The 22159-nt window shown below is 47.7% G+C and overlaps 7 protein-coding genes across 7 annotated transcripts; 6 read left to right on the plus strand and 1 right to left on the minus strand.

The window, feature by feature from the left end:
• Positions 1-409: 409 nt before the first annotated feature.
• LY89DRAFT_724405 (uncharacterized protein) lies at positions 410-1677 on the plus strand (the record flags this gene model as incomplete). The annotated part of the gene is made up of 5 exons (XM_018218893.1): positions 410-785; positions 829-1024; positions 1075-1190; positions 1233-1372; positions 1421-1677. 5 exons carry the CDS (start codon positions 410-412, stop codon positions 1541-1543), a joined length of 951 nt encoding a protein of 316 aa, XP_018063764.1. The 3' UTR covers positions 1544-1677.
• Positions 1678-1751: 74 nt separating this feature from the next.
• Positions 1752-3290, plus strand: LY89DRAFT_724406 (uncharacterized protein; the record flags this gene model as incomplete). Its single annotated transcript, XM_018218894.1, has 5 exons — positions 1752-1863; positions 1960-2759; positions 2816-2919; positions 2968-3107; positions 3156-3290. Exons 1-5 carry the CDS (start codon positions 1852-1854, stop codon positions 3288-3290), a joined length of 1191 nt encoding a protein of 396 aa, XP_018063765.1. The 5' UTR covers positions 1752-1851.
• A 1249-nt stretch (positions 3291-4539) lies between these two features.
• On the plus strand, positions 4540-7517 carry LY89DRAFT_701421 (uncharacterized protein; the record flags this gene model as incomplete). Its single annotated transcript, XM_018217194.1, has 6 exons — positions 4540-4659; positions 5594-5892; positions 6242-6813; positions 6869-6925; positions 6974-7282; positions 7333-7517. The coding sequence occupies 6 exons, from the start codon at positions 4540-4542 to the stop codon at positions 7515-7517; spliced, it is 1542 nt and encodes a 513-aa protein (XP_018063766.1).
• A 2645-nt stretch (positions 7518-10162) lies between these two features.
• LY89DRAFT_690426 (uncharacterized protein) lies at positions 10163-10535 on the minus strand. Its single transcript, XM_018216098.1, has 2 exons — positions 10444-10535; positions 10163-10386 (listed from the first exon to the last, which is right to left on the minus strand). The coding sequence occupies exons 1-2, from the start codon at positions 10481-10483 to the stop codon at positions 10268-10270; spliced, it is 159 nt and encodes a 52-aa protein (XP_018063767.1). The 5' UTR covers positions 10484-10535; the 3' UTR covers positions 10163-10267.
• Positions 10536-10993: 458 nt separating this feature from the next.
• Positions 10994-13076, plus strand: LY89DRAFT_741124 (gaba permease; the record flags this gene model as incomplete). The annotated part of the gene is made up of 9 exons (XM_018220668.1): positions 10994-11105; positions 11157-11302; positions 11359-11406; positions 11451-11598; positions 11648-11727; positions 11775-12063; positions 12116-12270; positions 12326-12412; positions 12462-13076. 9 exons carry the CDS (start codon positions 10994-10996, stop codon positions 13074-13076), a joined length of 1680 nt encoding a protein of 559 aa, XP_018063768.1.
• An 841-nt stretch (positions 13077-13917) lies between these two features.
• Positions 13918-15702, plus strand: LY89DRAFT_690427 (putative cysteine proteinase 1, mitochondrial). Its single transcript, XM_018216099.1, has 2 exons — positions 13918-14233; positions 14286-15702. The coding sequence occupies exons 1-2, from the start codon at positions 14007-14009 to the stop codon at positions 15571-15573; spliced, it is 1515 nt and encodes a 504-aa protein (XP_018063769.1). The 5' UTR covers positions 13918-14006; the 3' UTR covers positions 15574-15702.
• A 184-nt stretch (positions 15703-15886) lies between these two features.
• On the plus strand, positions 15887-21206 carry LY89DRAFT_711209 (ABC transporter-like protein). The gene is made up of 7 exons (XM_018217887.1): positions 15887-16007; positions 16085-16520; positions 16567-17092; positions 17145-17894; positions 18032-18795; positions 18843-19338; positions 19383-21206. The coding sequence occupies exons 2-7, from the start codon at positions 16269-16271 to the stop codon at positions 20984-20986; spliced, it is 4392 nt and encodes a 1463-aa protein (XP_018063770.1). The 5' UTR covers positions 15887-16007; positions 16085-16268; the 3' UTR covers positions 20987-21206.
• Positions 21207-22159: the final 953 nt, after the last annotated feature.

The raw sequence follows: 22159 nt of genomic DNA on the forward strand, positions 1-22159 counted from the left end.
CAATGTCGCTCTGTATTGCTTCAGATGTTACCTGATGCTTCGTCAATAAGTCATGACCCATGCTCCATGTAGTCAAGCCATGCCGAATTAAGCGACGCGTTCAACATCGTGACTTCCAACAATGGTGCTCATACCTAGGTAACCTTCCGCATGATTTACTCCTTCCTTTATCCAACCGCGTATGAAAATGCTCTGAGATTTCCGCATCCTAATCTAACAGAAACAATTGCTTCAGCCACAAGGATTCCGCCACTGGAGGTCGAGGATCCCATTTGCTTCTTCGAAGTTCACCTTCAATGTTTTCTGGCGGCATCACAACTTAACTCGGTTTCAACTTGATTTTCATATCTCTCAAAAACTTCCGCAAACACTCGACCCCGCACCAGAACAACAACTCAACCCCACTGCAATGGCGATCCATCCAGATCTCCCTGGTGTCGAGGTTACGATTTGCGTCAACGGCATCCCACTCGAGGAGTTTGATGACCCCCCTGAAGAAGGAACACCTTTTCAGCCTAACACCACAAAATCGATCTCCAAATATGTCAAGTCGATGACGGATCAAGAATTCACCATCAAATACACCATGGGCCATCCCTTCGACGTTGATTGCCCAAACCTCAAGGTGCATGTCTGCGTAGATGGCAAGAGCGTGCCTGGGAAGGCTTTCGACAGAGATAGGTTTCCTGGTGGCAAAATTGTGGAAGGTATCATCAGTGGAGTGAAGTATGTGGAGAACGGTGAAAAGATGTTCAAGACGTTTTGCTTTTCGGCCGTCAAAACTAGTAAGTGTTATCAATTTTAGAAGACTTCCACTGATACTTGTAGCGCTTGACGATGACGCGTATAAAAGAGTTGATAAAGATATCAATCTCATGGCCAAAGTTGGATCTATCGCTGTCACTTTGTGGCGTGGGGGCGATGCAGTGAGAGTTAGCCGGAAGAAGGACTGGAGTGCAAAGCTACGGACATCAGATGTTCATGAGAAAGCTCTGAAAGGGGAGCCAAAGTATCATGGTGTATCGTGAGTGGGCATTTATCTAGAAATCTTACAACAATTACTGACCAAACAAGGCTTGGTGATGCAAAGCCTGTAGCTTTCAAGAACACCATATTGCGAACGGCTAAGCTAGATGAGACTCCTCTCGCAAGCTTCACATTCAAGTACAGGTCGGAGGGCAAGTCTAGAGGTATTGGTCTTGTTTACTGATCTCCACTAACATATTTGCCAGTGGCATTGAAAGAGCTTCTCGTAATCGAGCGTACCCCAGAACCAGAGGAGCCATCACCAGCTCCAGCAGAGGCAGTTAGCTTTGAGGATCTCGACGCGGATCAGAAGCGTAAGGTAGAGGAGTTCATGAGAAATTTGAAGGTGCGTACCCTGTTGATTGATAGCTCTCTTTCTAAGTGGATATAACAGTCTGGTTCGAGCCAAGCTCCTGGAATCAAGCGCGAGTTCAAAACTGAGGATGGTCCTTCAAGTCAACCAAAGAGACCCAGGAGATTGGGAGAGAAAGTCACGATTGATCTTACCGATGACTGATGTCTCTGAGAAAGATTCAGCGGGGAGTTGGAGGATGCTTGGACTGACATCGACTTGGATTCTGATCCTCGGGCACAACATTTTCTTTTCTTTTATCAAGGATTCTCTACGATATCCATACAAGCAGAGCTGGGAGTCGGATAGCTACATCATGTAGAGCCAGAGGTCTGCAACTTTCTTGCTATCGTATAGAATAATGTACATGATGCCCCACAATCTTGACTTTGACAACTACGTGACTGAGACAAGATAATCAGCATCTCGCTGTAAAGAGCTACCAAAAAAGTTATCTACAGAACAAAGTCATAATGAAGATAAAAGTGAGAAAAAAATAAAACAGTATTACACCATCGAAATAAGCTAAAGATGCATCTTGTACCAGCCTTCCACATTCCCACAACACCCAACTCGACAAGACATTCTTAAATTTGCCCTTGACTCTCCATCCGCTCAACTTCATCAAACTCGGCCGGAATAACATCTACCGAGAAGTTCTCTATCGTTCTCACCTCCTCCGACTCTCGCCTCTTCCACACAACTTTCAATTCGATCTCCACCACCCCGGCCTCTCCGTCTCAATCCTCATCAACAACCGCCCTCTAACCGAATACCCCGAACCCGACCCATCCTCCTCTCGAACCTCATCCCCCTCGCAGTCAACAAACCCCATAACAACCTCAACAACCTACATCGCCTCCACCCCCAACACGCCCTTCGCCATCCGCTACAGCCTCGCTCCGCCCTTCTCCGCGCTGACGAACACCGCGCCTTTGCTGGGAGTAAATGTTTTCGTTGATGGGACGTTGGTTGTTCGGGAGACGGTTAGGAAGGCGGACGGGGAGAGGGAGAGGGACAGGGAGAGGAGGTTTGTGATTCGGGGTGTGAAGGGGGTGGATGGGAGGGGGAAGCAGGTGCTGAGGAGTTTGAGGTTTGTTGGGAGGAGGACTTGTGAGTTGTTCCTTTTATTGTTTGGGGGAAGGGGGAAAGGAAGGGAGAGAGAGGCCAATATGAAGTTAATAGCGGACGAGAATGTGCCAGCTGAAGGGGATCAGCGGCTTTTAGCGAATGCGGGAAGAATCGATGTCGAGTTCTGGCGGTTGGGCGAGGGTGTTGTGCGGGATTGGTATGCGCGAAGTGAAGTTTTGGAGGTGGGGATGGGGGCGAGGGCGGTGCATGAGAAGGCGCTGAAGGGGGAGCCGGTTTATCATTGTGTTGAGTGAGTTTCTTTTGTTGAATGGAGAGGATTGGGTGGTGCTGACAAGTGTGTCATAGCTTTGTTGAGGAGAAGGTGGTTGAGAGACCTGTTGTTAGGAGACGGGTGGGGAAGTTGGATCAGGCTCCGATTGCGTGCTTTACTTTTAAGTATAGGTCTGAGCGTGAGTACTCGGGATTGGCTAGAAGGGAGATGTGCTAATGTGTAGTAGAGGCATTGAAAGAGTTGATGATTATTGAGAGGACTCCTGAGCCGGAACTTGAGCTTGAGCTTGGAGTTTCCACTTTGAATCTTGATGGGTTGACACCAGAGCAGAGAAGCATGGCGAAGGCTTATGTGGATGGGCTAAAGGTATGTGTTTGGCGATGTCGCTTTGGGGTTCGAAGCTAATCGATTCAGAGTTCTAGAATTGGAGCCGGGATTAAGAGAGAGCATGTCGAGGAAAGTGAGGAAGAGGAGGGCCCGCTGAAGAAGCAGAAGAGGGCGAGAAAAGGAAAGGAGAAGATGGTGGTAATTGATCTTTGTGACGATTAACTCTGACGCTGGTTTCATGGTCACTACTGCAGTGGAGGGACTTGTTGTACAGATTTTCTTGAGACGCGTTAAGGGTTCTTCTACCAAGACAAGAAAAGGACAAATCGTATGCAGGCATGTTTATGGCTAGGAGTGGTACTTGTGCTCATAGCATGGGGGAGAAAAAAGTTGAGTTGTAGTATAGATAGATTACTGTACATGGAGATGGCGCCCATAAAGTCTCCGACTTGAGAGAAATACAGAAGCGGCGTAATAGTCTCAATATTCCACCGCTCAGAACTGAATGTGACGAAGAGAAGTTTACAAGCACCAAGTCTCCCAGCGAAAACAAACTTGAGTCTTAGGAGCAGTGTCATCAAATCTCGAAGGACAGACAATGAGGCATAATCCATAGACTCGGAAAGCAGAGCGAAACATGAGCAATTCGAGGTTCGTGGAGCCAAAGTCACATGGTTATAGCGTAGAGCGTAAAACAGAGCAGTGAGAAACTTTAGTGGCCTTGGTGCTGAATATCACGAGCTCGAAATGCCAAGTAGATATTCGCATCCAACGCCACTTTGGTTTCTGATGCTTCAACTTGAGCACAAGCGCTTGCATCCCAAACTCACCTCCCATGATTCAACCCCTGCAGGCCTCGAAAAAAGCAACCATGAGCCTTCATTGAGGATTCCGACTTGAGATACCGCTCAATGGTCTCATTGGCCTCATTCATCATCCATTTAGAACACTCGCTCTTGGAGTTGCAACGATCTTCCGAGCATCATTATTGACACCTCTATTGACGCTGACACGAAACCTCGTGACAGCGTGGGAAAAGCCGGGCGCTAGGTCGACGGCTCGGACATTGATCCGCAATGAAACAGCTCCGATGTCTCCATGGTAACGGGCGCACTACCCCCTATCCGAATATTGGATGATGGACCTCGGCGTGAAACCAAACTTCGCTCGCGCGTGGGGATTTCTTCTTCCACTGCTAACGAGATGGAAACCCCTTCCCCTCATTTTCTTATAAATCGAAGGAGGTTGGAAGAAAAAGACTTCGTTCGTATCACATGGAAAAAAGGCAGGGCGGGAAAACGGTGTCCAATCCGCTCGTTCCACGACAGGGACATCTGCACGAGGACTGGGAAGAGTCCTGGGCGGAGCTGAAAGTTCGAGGTGTCTTCTCCACACGAGGGTGCTGATCCCTTGGTGAGGCTGTTGCGTGCATGATGCATTATGCCTGTGGGAAGCTTCTGGTGGTGGAGGGATGCTGCAGAGTGTATGCGGGTTGTGCAGCTCTCATGTGCAGCATCACGAATCGTGCCGTATTATTCGAAACGGCGATTGCCCAGTGGTGAGAATCGGTGTCGGGCGGGTTGTATCTCCGGTGAGTGATGGTGGTCAGAAATAAAGAGGTTGGGCGTGTTTTGGTGGTGGTGGTGTACTGCAATATCTGAGGCTGGTGAAGCTCGTCTGGTGTCGAATTGGCTGGGCTGGATACTCGGACGAACAATTGAGGACGTGTGTTTGAGTACTCGAAATTTGCTTCCCATCATCTGTCTGTGAACCCCACTTTGATGGAGCTTCATGAAGCTTCATTGCGGTGGTTGGGAGGGTTTTCCCAAGGCGATTGACCTCGTTGTGGTGCACCATTTCGAGTTCCACGCCAGCCTGAGTTTCCTCTTGGTTGCATCTAAGTGCATCATCTCCACCCCAACGGGCTGAACGCAAATTGAGACACCTGAGGCCAAATTTGATAGTCTGACCTCCACTTACACATTGTAACCTAAATGAGCGATATTAGCTATTCCATCCAATAATCTTTTTTTATGTGGTACCTTTTCCATCATCTAGCCAATAGAATGCGTATTATTTCCCAGCCCCCCTAGCTTCAGCACGGACCATTTTAGCGGTTTTAGTGGCTCGTCCCATGTAAACAAAAAACACGACAGGGAAAGGCAGCGCAGCAGCAAACGAAAGTGAGCAGCGTCAACAAGCCACCGCTTATTTCTTTGCTGTCGCTTGCCCCGTTTTCTGAAATCCAATCCTCTCTCCTTCCATCCACCCCTCACACACAATTCTTCTTCCTTTCTCCTTCACATCATCACAACAAAACACCACATTCAGCCTCGTGCAAACATCTCCAAAAAAAACCTCATCCTTTCAGATCCCCCTCTTCAACCTGAAAGATTATCGAGTCAAGAAGCGTTCGTCCCAGATCGCTCTCTTCCCTCCCCTTCTTTCAATAGAAGCAAGAGACCCCTTCTTGTCTTCCTTTCGGCACGTCGAAAGGCATTCGAGAAGAGTTCTCGCCCTGAAAGGTCGTCAATCTGGACTTTGACGCCCGAGTACCGATCCCCTTCAGCGTTTTCCCATCGTCGTACCGGAGCGACGAGCAGCAAACCACCACCCAGACTCACGTCGAGGGTGAAATCAAGCTCCCCCAGGCCTCATCGCGCGTCGGACGGGACGGTCAATACTCTTCGTTCTCCGCCAACCTTCCTCCACCGCCCCAGGACGACCGATACCAAGCCGAGGAGGTAGTCCACATCACCCGGGAAGAGGAGCGTCACCACCGTCCGAGCCGCAGAGAAGATATCTACATCCGCGACGAGAGAAGGTACGTGGTATACTTTCCTGTGTTTTTGAGGGCATTGGCAGATCTGCGGCGTGTCTGCAGCGCTGGCAGCGTCGATCTGCCACCCTCTCCTCTCCCTAATCCCCCAATCCCGCCCAACAAATCTGCAGCATTGGCAATGTTTTCGGGTGGCTTTGCCCTCCCCCAGCCATCTGGCCAATTGTCTCCAGCAGACAAATTACGCGTCCAAGCGCCTGAATCAGACAGGGGCGCTTCATTCGATTTTTCCCTCTCCTTTCTTTTTTGCTTTGTTGACACAGTAACCTGCCCTACCTGGTCCGCACACCGACTTATTTTCTTCCCGGTCGACTAACATCTTCTTTCTCTTTAGACCTACCACCACATTCCAACCTCAACAACAACAATCATCTACACACATCGACTTCGAAGTTCCCAATCGTCGACGAGAATACAAGACTACATACAACGTTGACATCGAAGGCCCTCGTCCACACCGCCGCCAATACGCTGGTACTGATATCGACATCGCCGAGCGTGAGTACCGATCTCGTGTCCAGCCCAGCTACCGTGAGGATATCCGAGTCACCGGTGCGACTGTAGACCCGCCCCGTTTCCAGCCCAGCTACCAGGAAGAAGTTCGTGTCAGCGGTACCACCGTCGACCCTCCCCGTCACCAACAAACATCCTTCCGTGAGGAAGTTCGTGTCTCTGGTACTACCGTTGACCCTCCTCGACCTCAATCCACCTACCGTGAAGAGGTTCGTGTCACCGGTTCCACTGTTGACCCGCCATCTCTCCGCAAGCCAATCAGAGAAAAGGTCCGCTTCACTGAAGAGACCGTCGACCCGTCTTCCCGCTTTCAAGAAGTCCGCGTCTCTCAAGAGACCGTAGATCCTCCCTCCCGTTTCCCCAAAGCCAAGATGGGTTACTACGATGAAGATGGTAAGTCATTCTCTTGAGTTCATGCACCACCCCCAAGCCTAAATGTCCTTTCCAGGTCACTATCACTCCTTCCGTCACGGTCTCCACCGTGCTGCTGATCGTGTCCTTGGACGTCATCACCATCATCATGTTGATCGGGAAGAGATTGACATTACCATAGCTGGCCCACGCTCCGAGGGTCCTCGTGCCGCCGCCGAGCCAGCCTATACTCCCAACACCGTTACGATCCCATGCCACCACATCCGTCTCGGCGATCTCTTGATCCTTCAAGGTCGTCCCTGCCAAGTCATCCGCATCACCACTTCAGCTGCCACTGGCCAACACCGATACTTGGGTGTCGACCTCTTCACCAAGCAATTGCATGAGGAGTCTTCCTTCATCTCGAACCCAAGCCCAAGTGTTGTCGTCCAAACCATGCTCGGCCCTGTCTTCAAGCAATACCGTGTTCTTGATCTCCAAGATGGTGTTGGTAAGTTCTTCTATTCCAATCTCCATTGACCCTCGACTGACACAACATAGTCGTTGCCATGACCGAGACTGGTGATGTCAAGCAAAACCTTCCCGTCATCGATCAATCCAACCTTTGGGGACGTCTGTCCGAGGCCTTCGAATCTGGCCGTGGTTCCGTTCGCGTCCTGGTCATCTCAGATCAAGGTCGTGAGCTCGCCGTCGACATGAAGACCATCCATGGTTCCCGCCTGTAATCTTTTTCCTCTCACTTCACTCATTGTCCTTACATAGCGCATTTTCTTGCCAAGCGGTGCTTTGATATGACGGGGAAAGATACGAATACATACAGACAGAAACTCAAAACATGGAATGGAAAGAATTGGTCTCATCGTCCAGTGCAGGTGCAGGGAAACTCAAATTGTTTATTGGATGGATATTGCCGGATGGATGGAGTTGCCTAATGACGGATCGTGAATAGTTGTTCTTCATGCTTGCTCTTTCTCACACTCTCTTTTGTCTCTAGACTCCATAGTTCGTTGGCCAGGTCTGAAGATCTACTTCTTGGTCGGTGCGTCCTATACTCATCACTCAGGTTTCTGGGTTATGGGTAGGGTTGATGCCTTACTTTGAGGAGGAGATTGGATGGTTTCGTTGGTGGACTTTGGGGTTTGAGGCGGAGGTGTGGGATCCGAACACTATTCTTTTTCCTTTCTGTATTGTAGATAGGATTAGATGGAATGCAATGGAGTGTGAATTAAAACTTTTATTGGTCCTGTGCCTTTGTGACAGTGATGTTTTCTCTTGGTCTAAATGATGGTTTTCGAGATCGTGTTATTGGGGTTTTCAGAGTGGGAAGAGCAAGTGCTTTCCATTGCAAAGTCTTATAATTGCTGTGCTCAAGGAATGCAGTCAGGAATGCCTCGAACACATTCCTACCTCAAACTCAAAAACTCGGATCACGGCCCGTCCCGCTCGTCTCCTGATCTCTTTCCCGCGCCTCACACCCTTCAAGTTTTATATCTCTCGTGATGAAATTTTTTCCCCAATTGTTCAATACTTGATTGTATGTCTTCATCGTCGGAAATTCGTGATGTTGGTGGATTCAAGTGAACGCGGTGATGCCTTTTTGCTTTCTTTTCAGTAGGTTGGAGAAGAGTTGACATCCCTTGGCGAACAGATGTAGATTTTCAGATGCGCTGGACTTTTAGAATGGCTTGTGTTGTTTCACATTTGCTGCGTTGCCTTGCTGCTATTATTTGACTGTTCTTGTTGTTGCACTTGGTGGTGCTGAATATATCTTTAGTTCTTAAGATGTGGAGTGAGGTCCTCGTCTCTTCGTTACGGGAGACGCTAGAGATATCGAGCATAGAAACAATAATCCTGCTCATTGCTTCGGGAGACTACATGGTTTCTAGGGCAAAACTTGATTGTCGTGTGCTCCTTTATCATGGTCTGAGTTCACATATTCCTAAAAGCTTTCTAATGTTGACGACGCCGGCGACGACGTGAGCGAGAATACATACTCCTTCAAGTCGCTCTAGTGAGATGAAGGAAAACAATTCATCTAGTATTTTGACAAGTTTAGACCTTTGTTGGGTGCGACAATGTTAGGTTCTGAAGTGGAATTCGGTGAGGTGGAGATCACTCACTCCACATGTCAAATTTGAGAACAGAATGTTGCAGTTCGAAAGTAGAATCTCAAGTGTCTTTGGATCAGTGCCAGAACAGAGAGGTCTTCGTCGATAACAAACTTGAGGGTTGCGACAATGCAAAGTTGACAGGAGATGAAGTTGGAGATGATCCCCGATAAGCAAATTAATCCCACGAGAAACCAAACTCCAGATAAAAGAGAATTCTACACGTTACTTTAGTGTCATGACGATGAAAGGTGAAGCGAAATGTTCTAGCTAGGAGAGAGCTTCATTTGTTGTCTGAAACCCTTCCTTCTCGGCTGCCCTTCGGCCAGCCTCGACCTAGGCTATTAACAACAAGTGAAATAATAAGAGCTGAGGCCACGACACACGGCCCACTTAAGCGAGAACCTCAAAATTACACCTAGTTTTATATCTATTATAATAACTACAATTCTTAATGGAATCTTCTAAGATATTAACTATAAATTAATGAATAGTAGCTAAACCTCGGACAGCAATCACATCTTCAATCTTACAAGTTAAACGCTCTGTGTACGGCCTGAAATCACGTGGATCTACTCGATCCCATAGCTTTTGCAACTCCCTTTTCAAATCCTCTTTACTTTTAGGCACATAAGGCAATTTCTTTAGTTCTTCTTTCATCCATCGCCAAACCTTTTCAATAGGATTCAGATCAGGTGAAGAAGGAGGCCAATTGAACCCGCGGATTCCATGCTGAAGTCTTGGCAACCGGGCATTCCCTTTATGCACTTTTGAGCCATCTTCCATGAAGATATACTCCGGCCCAAGGGTGTCAAATAGAGGGAAGACTATGGGTTCAAGAACCTGCTGAAGGTACACCTTAGAGCATATGCCCTTGCGTTCTGGAAGCTTCTCCATAAAAACCAATGGTGATTTATATTCCCAGCCCAATGCCCCCCAAATCATGACCGTGGTCCTTCCTGACCTATAAACTGACCGGATGCAGTCAGGGCACCTCCTTTCATCTACCCTCCTAGTCACCCAGATCCTGCCATTCTTGCCAGTCTCGAATATTGCCTCATCAGACCAGACAACCTTCCTCCAGTCTCCTCCTTGCCTGCGATCATCCCTATGAGCTGCATAGTCTGATGTGCCCCACCACCTATGATCCCGCGCAAAGCGCAACCTCTTCTTAGCTTGTACTCTTGATATATAGGGTCGAGGGCATGCAATGCAGCGACGGTAGCCTGCGCGGGCTAATTCTCGGCGTATAGTTCGAACAGAGGGAGCGAGCCGTAGTAGGGTTTTGAGGCTCGAAAAGTTCATCCTGCGAGAGGACCAATCTTTTGAGATAGTGCGAATGCATTGGCATATCGTTCTTATAGACATCAAATGAGGTTTCGGGTGCTTCTTTTTACGCTCTCTGCGGTGTGTTCTAGCTTAAGAATGCGACGTACAGTCCTCCTAGGCACCTGAGTCTCTTGGACGATCTCGCGCTGAGATTTTCCTTGTCGTTGTAAGCTGCGGATAATTGCGCGCGCAGGGGTAGGTCATTCTCCCTTACCTTTCTCGAGGGGTGAGCTGAGTATTACAGGTGTTTCCATGTTGAATTGCAGAAGAATTGAATAAGTAGTTGTTGAGTTATTAAAGTTTTAAAAAGGAGGTGCTGAAAAGAGGACGCGTACCGCGTCTCGCTTAAGTGGGCCGTGTGTCGTGGCCTCAGCTCTTACATATATCGAGGCCTAGAATCTCATCTCCTTGGAGAAAGCTTCACATCTACAATTTCAACGCTATCATATCTCTTATCCACGAAACCCTATTTGCTACTAAATCGCACATCGGGATTCGCTATCTCAATCAGGAAATCCTTCCCCCACTTTCACAAACGTCAAAATCTACGTACCAATAACACAACATCGGCCTCGTACAAATCCCTACAATCTGGTACCTGGGTCGAACCACCCTTATCGATGATGGTCACGATAAGGCGCTCTTCCCCGCCATGCTGCGAGGGACCCGGAATGCTTGTTTTATGGATACATAAAGCTTGGCCTCTTGGCAGGTTCGAGTGGATGCTGCAATTGAGTACTTGTGCTCGAGACTTACTTGCCAAGATGTCGATGCAAGAGTCGGATTCTCCTCAAACGGTCGAATCGGTGCCGGAAAAGGTGCTGGGGAATGATGAGACGACTGTTTTGGCAGATTCTGGGGATGCCGAATTATTGGGTAAGAGATGCACCGAGATGCAAAGAAAAGTTCATGCTGATATGGGAACAGCTCAGCTTGGATACAAGCAAGAATTGAAGAGGAACTTTACTACGTTTGAGGTCTTTGGAATTGCGTTCAGCATCATCAGTCTTCTGCCTTCAATTGCGTCGACTTTGTCATACTCCATACCGGCGGGCCCTGTTGGCATGGTCTGGGTGAGCTTTCCATGTGCGCAGACCGTCTTACATCAATCGCTGATGAGAAATATCAGGGCTGGTTTCTTGCAGCTGGATTTATATTCTGCGTTGGTGTTGCTATGGTAAGCATTCGACGACTTTACCGTAAGCACACTGACAACCTTAGGCAGATCTTGCTTCTTCTATGCCAACATCGGGTGGGCTGTATTGGTGGACGCATTTCTTCGCTTCACCAAAATGGCGAAATCCGCTTTGTTTCCTGGTCGGGTACTCTAATACGCTGGGCCTTGTTGGATGTCTCTGCTCTGTGGACTGTGAGTTGGGAACTTTGACTCACTAGTTCAAAAACTGATGTTGAAGCAGATGGGTTCTCACTCATGTTCCTGTCAGTGATCGTCATAGCTCGAGATGGGAACTGGACTCCTTCAAATGGCACAATTTATGTTGGACAACTCTTCCCAACATTCTTTTCATTTCTAAAACGATATAGGGAGTCTTCTTGATCACAGTCATTTGTCATGCAATGCTCGCAACTACTCTTCAACGAATCATCGGTAAACTCCAAACAGTCAGCGTCATTATGAACTTGATCCTCCTCGCCGCAACAATGATCGCTCTACCTATCGGACGACACTCACAGCGAAACGACGCCCATTATATCTTCGCTCAAGTAGAGAATCTCACTACATGGCCGACAGGGTGGGCTTTTATGCTAGCATGGTTGTCTCCGATTTGGACTATTGGGGACTTTGATTCTTGTGTTCATATCTCTGAAGAAGGTATGACTTCCACACCCTCTCGATTCAGTGGTTTCACACTGACATATATTAGCCCTCAACGCCGCAAAGGCCGTACCGTACGGCATCATGAGTGCTATTGGTGCTTCTTGGATCCTGGGCACTTTCATGATGATTGTAATCGCAGCTTGCATCAATCCTAATCTCCAAGCCGTACTGAGTAGTCCATTCGGCCAACCCATGGCCCAAGTCTGTTTACCTACCTCTCAGTCTGCAAGCTCACTGCTAATCATCGTCACTGCAGATATACTACGACGCAGTCGGCAAACATGGAGCAATGGGCCTCATGGCCCTCCTCTTCATCTGCCAATTCCAAATGGGACTCTCTACAGTATATCACCCCTTTGCTCCTCTGCCTCTCAACCTACTAACATATCCAGCTCGTAGCCGTATCCCGGCAATCTTGGGCCTTCTCTCGCGACGGAGCTCTACCATTCTCCCGTTTCTTCCGACCCATCAGCACCTACTTCCCGTACACGCCCGTCCGGACAGTCTGGGGCTGCGCGATCTTTGCCGCTATCCTCGGGTTACTCTGCCTCATCGCCCCCGCTGCCGCATCCGCACTCTTCTCTCTCTGCGTAGCAGGCAACAACCTCGCCTGGCTAACCCCCATATTCTGCCGCGTGTACTGGGGTAATTCCAAATTCAAACCGGGACCCTTCTACACTGGTCGCTTTTCGAAACCCATCGCGTGGCTCGCGGTAACGTTTCTCTCGTTCGGGATCGTGCTGGCGATGTTCCCCGTAGGCGGACCGAACCCGACGCCCCAGAACATGAATTATACGGTGGTGATCAATATGTGTGTTTGGGGAGGCAGTTTGGTGTATTATTTTGTGGATGCAAGGAAGTGGTTTAAGGGGCCGAAGATTACGTTGGATTTGGGGACGTTGAGTGGGGAGCAGAGGGAGGCGTTGAGGGAGGAGGGGTTGGTTGTTGAGGGGGTGGGGATGGATGGGGAGGGTGATAGTGGTCAGAAGGGGGAGAAGATGGTTTGAGTGAGGATAGGGAAATGAATGGATAAGCGAGCCCCTGAACAGCTTCAAGGTGCTCATCAGAGCCCTGCGCCCTCTCCCTCTGTGCAAAGCTCATTGGCCGAGGCTGCGGCTTGTGGGCCAATATGCTATATGTGGAGAGATTTCTCGTTGCAGTTGCAATGCAATTTGGATACGTTTTCTTTAAGCAAAATATTAGATTCAGAAGTCAACGCTGGAGCACTGTGCGAGAATAGGTACCTTGACTACCCTCTTACTTCACGTTCTCGATCTCCGCGGTTCTAGGCATCGACAGTAGATCGAACATTTAGAAATGTTCCAATCTGGTTTGGTATTATTCATTCTTTGAAGAGGGACGATATATTTAGCTTTGTTGGATTAGAAGAAGTCTCAAAAGTAAGAGAAGCGGTGTCTCATATCTCTATTTTGGTCAGCATTCGAAGAGAGATGAATAATAAATTCTCCCTCCATTGTAAACAACTACAAGTGCCGGTTGCAAGCCTGCCGAGGTTCTGCTTGTCTGGGATACTCGTTATCGTTATAAGATCGCGAATAGCACTCTTTTTGATATCTGCAGGGTTCTTAGCTATCTAAGATCTTATGTACTGTAGAGCAAGCATTGCTGATAACGGAACTAATATCTTAAGCTTCCAAATCATCTTCAGCAGATGACGCAGTCTTTCATTCGCCTCTCAAATTTGAGCAAGGTGTAGAAAAACATGCATCAGATTTCGTATGAAAGAAGTGCACGCGCAACACGCATTCATACCTTGTTGGCCGCGCTTGGCCGAGTTTGGAAGGAAGCAGCGCGATAAGCTATCGACGGCTTCAACCTTCAGTTCCCCCATCTTTCCCCGCCGTACCTCACTATTGTCTCCTCTACACCAAGGGAATCTCTCTTTTCATCAAATTCATCAATACGAATCTTCCAAGATGGGTGCAAACCAGTCCAAGTCCCCACTTCCTAACGAGAAGCTTGTTATCGAACGTTTACGAGCTCTCGAGGTCAAGGACCAGTCCGATAGCGAATATGTCCAAGTCGACGAGAAAGCATTAGCAGCAAGCTCTACCCATTTCAAAGCTCCATGGACATCTCTGTCTACATCCGAGTTGGAACATTGGGAGCATGAGCTTCTGCAAGATCCCAAGAACAGGTCAACCTCCTTCCTTCGTTTGATTGTTCACCCAGCTCACAGATGGTGATAGACTTGCTCTCAGTGCTCTCAGCGCCGCAGACCCCAAAACTGTTCTGACATCCCGCTCGACCGCTATAAAAGACCAGCAGATCTTCAACGTGAAAATCCCTTTTGAAGGTGCCCCTATTACGAACCAACGATCCTCAGGACGATGCTGGCTCTTCGCATCCACAAACGTCTTTCGTGTAGCTCTCATGAAACGTCACAGCCTCGACAAATTCGAGCTTTCACAAGCATACCTCTTTTTCTACGATAAATTAGAGAAAGCCAACTACTTCCTCGAGCAGATTTTAGACACAGTGGGCGAGGATCTCGACAGTCGATTGGTCCAGACACTTCTGGGGAGTCCAGTTAGTGACGGTGGACAATGGGACATGGTGTATAACTTGGTAAACAAATATGGGCTGGTACCACAAGTTCTCTATCCGGATTCGTTCAACGCCCAGTCCTCGGGCGCTATCAATAGCTTGATTACAACGAAACTGCGGGAGGACGCTTTGCAACTTCGAGCTATGGCTACATCTGGAGTCAAGTCTTCAAAGGAAATTAATACTGTCAAGGAGAAGATGATGAAAGAGATCCACCTCATTCTGACTCTGACTCTTGGACCTCCACCCGCACCAACTGGAGAGTTTACCTGGAACTACCTCGATAAGAATGGTGCTGCTCACGAGATGAAGACTACCCCGCTTTCATTTGCCAAAGAATTGGACACTGCAAAGGCAGTACGTATCACAGGCTCTAATGTTCATGATATGTTCTCTCTGGTCAATGATCCCAGAAACGAATACAACACCCTTCTTACTGTCAATCGTCTCGGCAACATCGTTGGTGGTCGTGGCATTACCTATGTTAACGTCTCGATGGATGTTCTCAAGGGAGCATGCATTAAGATGCTTCAAGCTGGTCTACCAATTTTTTTCGGCTCTGATGTTGGAAAATACTCGAATTCTACCTCTGGTATCATGGACACCTCACTTATTGACTATGAGCTTGGTTTCAATGTCCGTCTTGGCATGTCTAAAGCTCAGCGTTTGATGGTTGGTGAAAGTGCTATGACACATGCAATGGTCTTGACTGCTGTTCATGTCGAGAATGGCAAGAGCGTCAGATGGCGTGTGCAAAACTCTTGGGGCGAGGCAGCAGGAAGTGATGGGTGGTTTGTGATGAGCGACAAATGGATGGATGAGTTCGTGTACCAAGCTGTAGTTGAACCTAAGTTTGTCAGCAAGGAGATTAGAGATGTTTTGGATATGAAGCCGAAGGTGCTTCCTCTTTGGGATCCTATGGGAGCTCTTGCTTAAAGTAGCTGCGGAGCTGGAGTTTTCTTACTCTGGGATTAGTCTAGGATTGACATGGAGGACTGATTATGATGATTTACGACTGCTAGATCATGGCGTTGGGAGCGGTATCTTTGGATTCGGTGGAATAGGAATGATTATTATATCTCGCGGTGCCATCAAACCTCTACCTACGAGACTCCTCCTTGATTGACGATGTCTCCTCGAACTCACGTGCTGCTAGCATTCTCGGAATCGTTCATCGGATCTCGGTCCTGCTGTGCCGCATCACATTTTCAAATGTGCAGCTTTAACCACACCTCTCTGCAGCCAACTAGGTGACTACATTTTAATCCGGAATCACACTGGAAAGGTGGCTGCCTGAGAATTGAATGCTTCCACGCGTCAAAGTCTGCAGAATTGAGGCAGCGTCTCGACAAGCTGACAAAAATAGCCCAGTAAGTCTTCCAAACCTTCTGCCTGAGTTCTGCCAAGACAATGCCGGATCTTGACTTTGAGCTTACATAATTTGGAGCACTCAATCCACCAAGGATCTGATGCAATAGATGCTGGGCTGGACATCCTTTGCGCGGTCGCATCGCTCGAGCTCCCGTTTCAGGTTTTATGCATTTAGGCTGCCACGAATGGAGAGAGATATCAACCTCAAGTAAACCACTGAGAGGATGGATTGAAAATAGCTAGACTATAGGTTCGACACCATGGACTCGCAGTGGAGCTTCTCACATCTCAACTCCAGGTCGCTTAACTCCTCATTCATCCGCGACAATGAATTTGGTCCCTTCTTGAAGATTGCTGGAAAGACGACGTTTGATTTCACTCTTTTGTTTGAGGAGTCAATCCTGTCAATCTTGCCATCTGCTTTGTTCTTACTTTTGATTCCACCGAGGATCTTTCGATTATGGAAGACCCCGCGCAAGGTGACTGGAAGCTATCTTCAAACGACCAAGATTGTAAGTCCCCGTCTTGTCGTTGTCAGCATGTATTGACGAAATCTAGATTCTCCTTGCTATCTTCAGTGTATTGCAAATTGTCAATGTCATTGAAGTGTCCCAATCATCATTCAGAACTCGTGCTTCTCTCGCTGCTGCTTTGCTTGCACTTGCCGCTGCAGTCGGCCTGTACGTGCTGTCGTACTTTGAGCACACCAAAAGCATTCGACCAAGCTCAATCATCGACGCCTATCTTCTTGTTACGCTCCCATTTGATGCTGCTCAACTCCGTACCAGATGGCTTCGTGGAAACGGTATCGCGGAAAATGGCATCTTATCCGCTCTCTTTGCCGTCAAACTTATGGTTCTTATCTTCGAAGCCACGGAGAAGAGACGACTACTCTTCTCACCTTATGCAGATCCATCTCCAGAAGCTACTAGTGGATTGTACTCTCGAGGTCTTTTCTGGTGGCTTACCCCGCTCTTTCGACTAGGATTCAGGAACGTCGTCAATGAAGACGATCTGTTTGCAGCTGATGGGGATTTACTGTCAAAATCACTCGAGACAAGGTTCAACAAATATTGGGCAAGCCGTGGGTAAAGCTCGACTCTAACTGAATATGTGAGACCTGACATGATATACAGGCTCGAGATATCCTAAGAAACATACCCTGGTCTGGGTTACGGCACGTTCAATGCTGGGTCCGTTTACGTCCGCAGTATGGCCACGTCTCGCATTGACCTTTTTTCGCTTCATGCAGCCACTTCTGATCAGCAGCATCACGAAGCTAGTGCAAGAGCCCAACTCTGAGGCCTCTTCTGATCGTGGATGGGGTCTGACAGCGGCCGTTGGGCTCGTTTACGTCGGCCTGGCTATAACTGGTGGAGCTTACCAGCACAAGGCAAACAGAATGGCAACGATGGTTAGGGGATCGCTTGTGAATGCAATTTACACCCAAACTCTGGACTTGTCAATTACCAGTCTTGATGAGTCGGCCGCTGTTACTCTCATGTCCTCGGACGTCGAACGAATATGCGAGGCCCTCCTTCCGATACACAACATCTGGTCAGGACCCACTGAAATCGCATTGGCAATCTGGCTGCTTCAGAGACAGATTGGTCTAGCTCTCTTTGGTCCGTTGATCATAACCGCCTGCGCGATATCAGGCCCATTCTTTATCTCACCGCATATGGGGAAAGCGCAGAAGGCCTGGATGGAAGGTGTCCAGACCAGAATCGATGCAACGGCAAAGATGCTACAGGCGATGAAAGGGGTCAAAATGCTTGGTCTAAGCTCGAAAATGTCCAGCATTGTCACTCAACTCAGACTGGACGAGATCACTAGATCATTGAAGATGAGAAAGCTCTTCGTCGGGATGATCGCTTTTGGTAACAGTAACTACTCCCCTTCTTTATTCCTTCTCCTCGCTTACCTGCACGTATCCCTTATTTCGGCTTCCGCACAAGTTCCATTCCTCTCTCGAAGATGCGGCTTTTATTCTTAACCGGAAGCAAATACTAACTTCTTGCAGTGTCCGATGCCTTTGCCCCTGGGACTGCTTTTGTAATCTTTGTTATCCAGGCTACCGTCAATCACCAGACCCTTGATGTCACCAAAGCTTTTACGGCACTTTCACTTATTGCTCTGCTGGTTGCACCCATTCGCCAAGTAGTCTTCGCCACTCCACCTCTTCTAGCTGCTGTTGGGTGTTTCGACAGAATTGAGAAATTTCTATCCTCACCGACCAAGAAAGATCATCGAATGCTAGTACCAGCGCAAGGTCAATCTAGTGACATGATTGGAGAGGGATCATTGACCCCAGAGTTAGTCATCGAATCAGATATTGAGTTACAAGACATCAGACCCAGAAACCTCGACTCATCGCAAACAACCATCCGCGTCCGAAATCTGACACTTGCATGGTCCGACGAGCAAAGTCCAGTGATCAACGATATTTCCATTGACTTTCCAACTGGGGACTTGACGATGATCGTGGGTCCTGTCGGATGTGGCAAGTCGAGTCTGCTTCGAGGGCTACTGGGAGAAACCCCTTCGACGAAGGGGAATGTGTACATTGACCGAGCATATACAGCGTTCGTTGACCAGACTTCCTGGATTCAGAACACCAGTGTCCGGAAAAACATCATTGGAGTTTCTGATTTTGAGCCCGAATGGTACACCAAGGTTGTTCACGCTTGTGCGCTGGACACGGACATCGAGACACTTCCGGAAGGTGACAGTACTAAGGTCGGCTCGGCCGGAGCTGCACTGTCTGGAGGTCAAAAGCTGCGTATAGTATGATGATTGCCCTTTATGCCGACACTGATGCTAATGTTGGGTAGGCACTGGGTAGAGCTGTTTATTCTCGACAAAAGGTTTTGATGCTCGACGATGTTTTCAGTGGACTGGACGCCATAAGTGAAGATCGCATTTTCTCACGCTTGCTAGGAAAGAATGGCCTGCTCCGTCAACTAGGCACGACAGTCATCCTTGTTACACATGCGGCTCATCGCCTGTCCTACGCTGATCACATCATTGCGCTGAATGCCAATGGTACCATTTCAGAGCAAGGAAAACTCCAAGAGCTGCTCGGGAAGAATGGGTATGTGGCTGGGCTTGCCGCACGACATGTATCAGAAGACACACCTAATGAAGAACCAGCTCCAGCAAAACCTGCGGCAGGTGATGATGTGGCCAGGCAGAACGCTGCAGCCGACATCCATCGCGGTGCAGGAAACTGGGCAGTTTATGATTACTACTTTAGAAGCGCTGGTCGGAGGAATGTCTTGATCTGGATGGTGTTAATGATTTTTTATAGCGCTTTTGCTCTCTTTCCAAGTAAGATCCGTTCAATCAATGCGAACTAAACTAATCGTGAGTAGATTTGTGGGTAAAATTCTGGACGAGCGCCGTTGCTGCTCATGGAAACTCGGTCAATGGGCTCTACCTTGGCATATTCATCGCATCAGAAGTTCTCGCTATTGCCTTATTGATGGTTTTGGCCAGCATGCAGTTTATCATCATGATACCCCGATCAGCCAGATATCTTCATGGACGATTACTTGAAACCGTTGAAAATGCACCGCTCTCTTTCTTCACTTCCACAGACTCCGGGCAAATCGTCAACAGGTTCAGCCAAGACTTGTCAGTCATCGACATGGAACTTCCACTGTCAGGCCTGATACTCGCAAGTAACACTTACAACGCGATTATACAGGCGATCTTCATCTGCATATCGGCCTCTTACTTCGCTATTGTCTTGCCATTTGTAGCTATTGTTTGCTACATAATACAGAAGTTCTACCTCCGGACTTCTCGACAAATCAGACTCATGGATCTCGAAGCAAAAGCACCCCTCTACAGCAACTTCCTCGAGACTCTGAGCGGAATGGTCACAATCCGCGCTTTTGGATGGAGCAAAGATATGGAGAAACGAAACATGGAGCTTCTTGACGCATCTCAAAGGCCATTTTATCTTCTATATTGCATTCAGAGATGGCTGGCTCTGGTCATCGACTTGGCTGTGGCTTTTCTGGCTGTCATCTTGGTGGCATTGATTGTTCGATTTCGCCACAGTACTAATGCCGGGTTTGTTGGCGTGGCACTCATCAGCATAATGAATTTCAATCAGTCTTTGACTGTTGTCATCCAATGCTGGACTGCTCTGGAAACTTCCTTGGGTGCCATATCGAGAATAAAGTCATTCGTTGGTAGCGTGCAGTCGGAGAACCTTCCCGGAGAATGTCAAGAAGTACCGGCGGAGTGGCCAACCAAGGGCAGCATCGATGTTTCGGACATATCTGCTGCGTATGCTCTTGATCAACAATCGGCTCTTCAAAACATCAACCTCTCGATCCCTGGTGGTCAGAAAATTGGAATATGCGGACCTTCTGGATCTGGGAAATCCTCCTTCGTCGCCCTACTTTTCCATATGTTGGAAATCAAAGAAGGATCAATCACCATCGACGGCGTGGATCTTTCAACGATCCCTCGGAAAGCACTAAGAGAGCGTCTGACCGTCATCCCTCAAGATCCGATCTTTCTCAAAGGCACCATTAGACAAAACCTCGACCCATTGGAGTTCGCAGACTACTCGACAGCCGAGGCCGTTTTGAAGAAAGTCGGCTTATGGACAATAATGACAAATGCTGGCGGTCTCGACGTGCCAATGGAAGCAGAAGACCTCCTCTCTCACGGACAGCGTCAACTATTCTGTCTCGCACGAGCGATGCTTCGATCTTCCAAGATTCTCATCATTGATGAAGCCACAGCTAGTGTTGATTTGCAGACTGATGAACTTATGCAAGGTATCATCAAGGAGCATTTCAAGGATTGTACGATTATTGCTGTGGCACATAGGTTGAGGACCATTAGGGATTATGACAGGATTGCTGTTTTTGATAATGGGAGGGTTGTGGAGTTTGGGGAGCCGGGGACGTTGTTGGAGGATGAGGGGAGTAAGTTTCGGGCTTTGTGGGATGCTTGATGTTGAGTGTGCTGAAAATGGTCGTTGAGGTTTAATAGAGTTATTAGCGGTATAGACTTTTTCAGGCGTTGGAAAGATAGAAGGATTGCCTACTTCTTATCCATATCGACGTTTGGTCCTGTGTATGAAGGGGTCTCGAATTAGACATCGGTGTTAATTTGATCGGTAATGTTCTATCTTAAGTGGCATGTAGTATGTGAGCGATTTATCAGGATGCATGGTTTCTTCCACAATCGTTTGGTCATTCCTCGAACAATCAAAAACTAATGGAAGGCTTTGGAAAACGCGGTGTGACGTGCATATTTGTCTACCTAGGTACTTGTTTTTATTTATTAAACGCCCACCCCATTTCATAAAAATCCCCCCTTCAAAGTCCTCACCTTCGATATTTTATAGTTTTACTAAAAACTAATATAATCTTCTAAAACTCGGCTATATATTGTCACAGCTCTAGAGTGTGACCTGCTGTTGTCACGTGCCTTCGCTTAGCCTAGGGGCTTTCTGTGATACGGATATATGAGTTAAGCCATATAAGACCACAAAGCCAAAAGACCATCAATATGCGCCCACAGGGTGCATATTACTTAACTTAAGCTATATCTATGCCATAGTCACATGACCTAGTTGAGCCTCACTCACTCAGCCTCAAGCTGGAGCGCTCAGCCAGTCCATATTTCCACGTCATACTTTCTGTATATAAAAAGTTCTTTTTACCACGCTTTTTCTTCTTTTTTCTTTATTTTTAGATTTTAAAAATAAGAAATTTCTCGATAAATGCGATCTTAATTCTATTTCATTATATATGTCACAGATCTAGTTCTGCGACCATGCTAAGACCATCACGTGCAATGGCACGTGATCATACTCCTGTATATAAGCTCGGTTCAGAGCTCTCTCGAGCTCTTCACCTTAGTATTCTAAGAATGGATCACCTCTTACATCTCAATCTGATCTGGTCTGTCACAATATATATAAAAAATAAAATAAAATAAAATATAATATTTATTAAAAAATTAATTTTTAAATATTAATTATTTATTTTAATACGCTATTTTCTTTAACTCGTATCCCCTTCAGGTGTAATGATCACCTAGAAGGATCACGAGGGCAGGGAAGCAGGCAGGTTGAATCAGTGTTGATTGACTAAAGAGCTAAGAAGACTAGGAGCTTGAG

This window comes from Mollisia scopiformis, assembly GCF_001500285.1.
Source record: "Mollisia scopiformis unplaced genomic scaffold LY89scaffold_29, whole genome shotgun sequence".
In the NCBI taxonomy this organism is placed as follows: domain Eukaryota; kingdom Fungi; phylum Ascomycota; class Leotiomycetes; order Helotiales; family Mollisiaceae; genus Mollisia; species Mollisia scopiformis.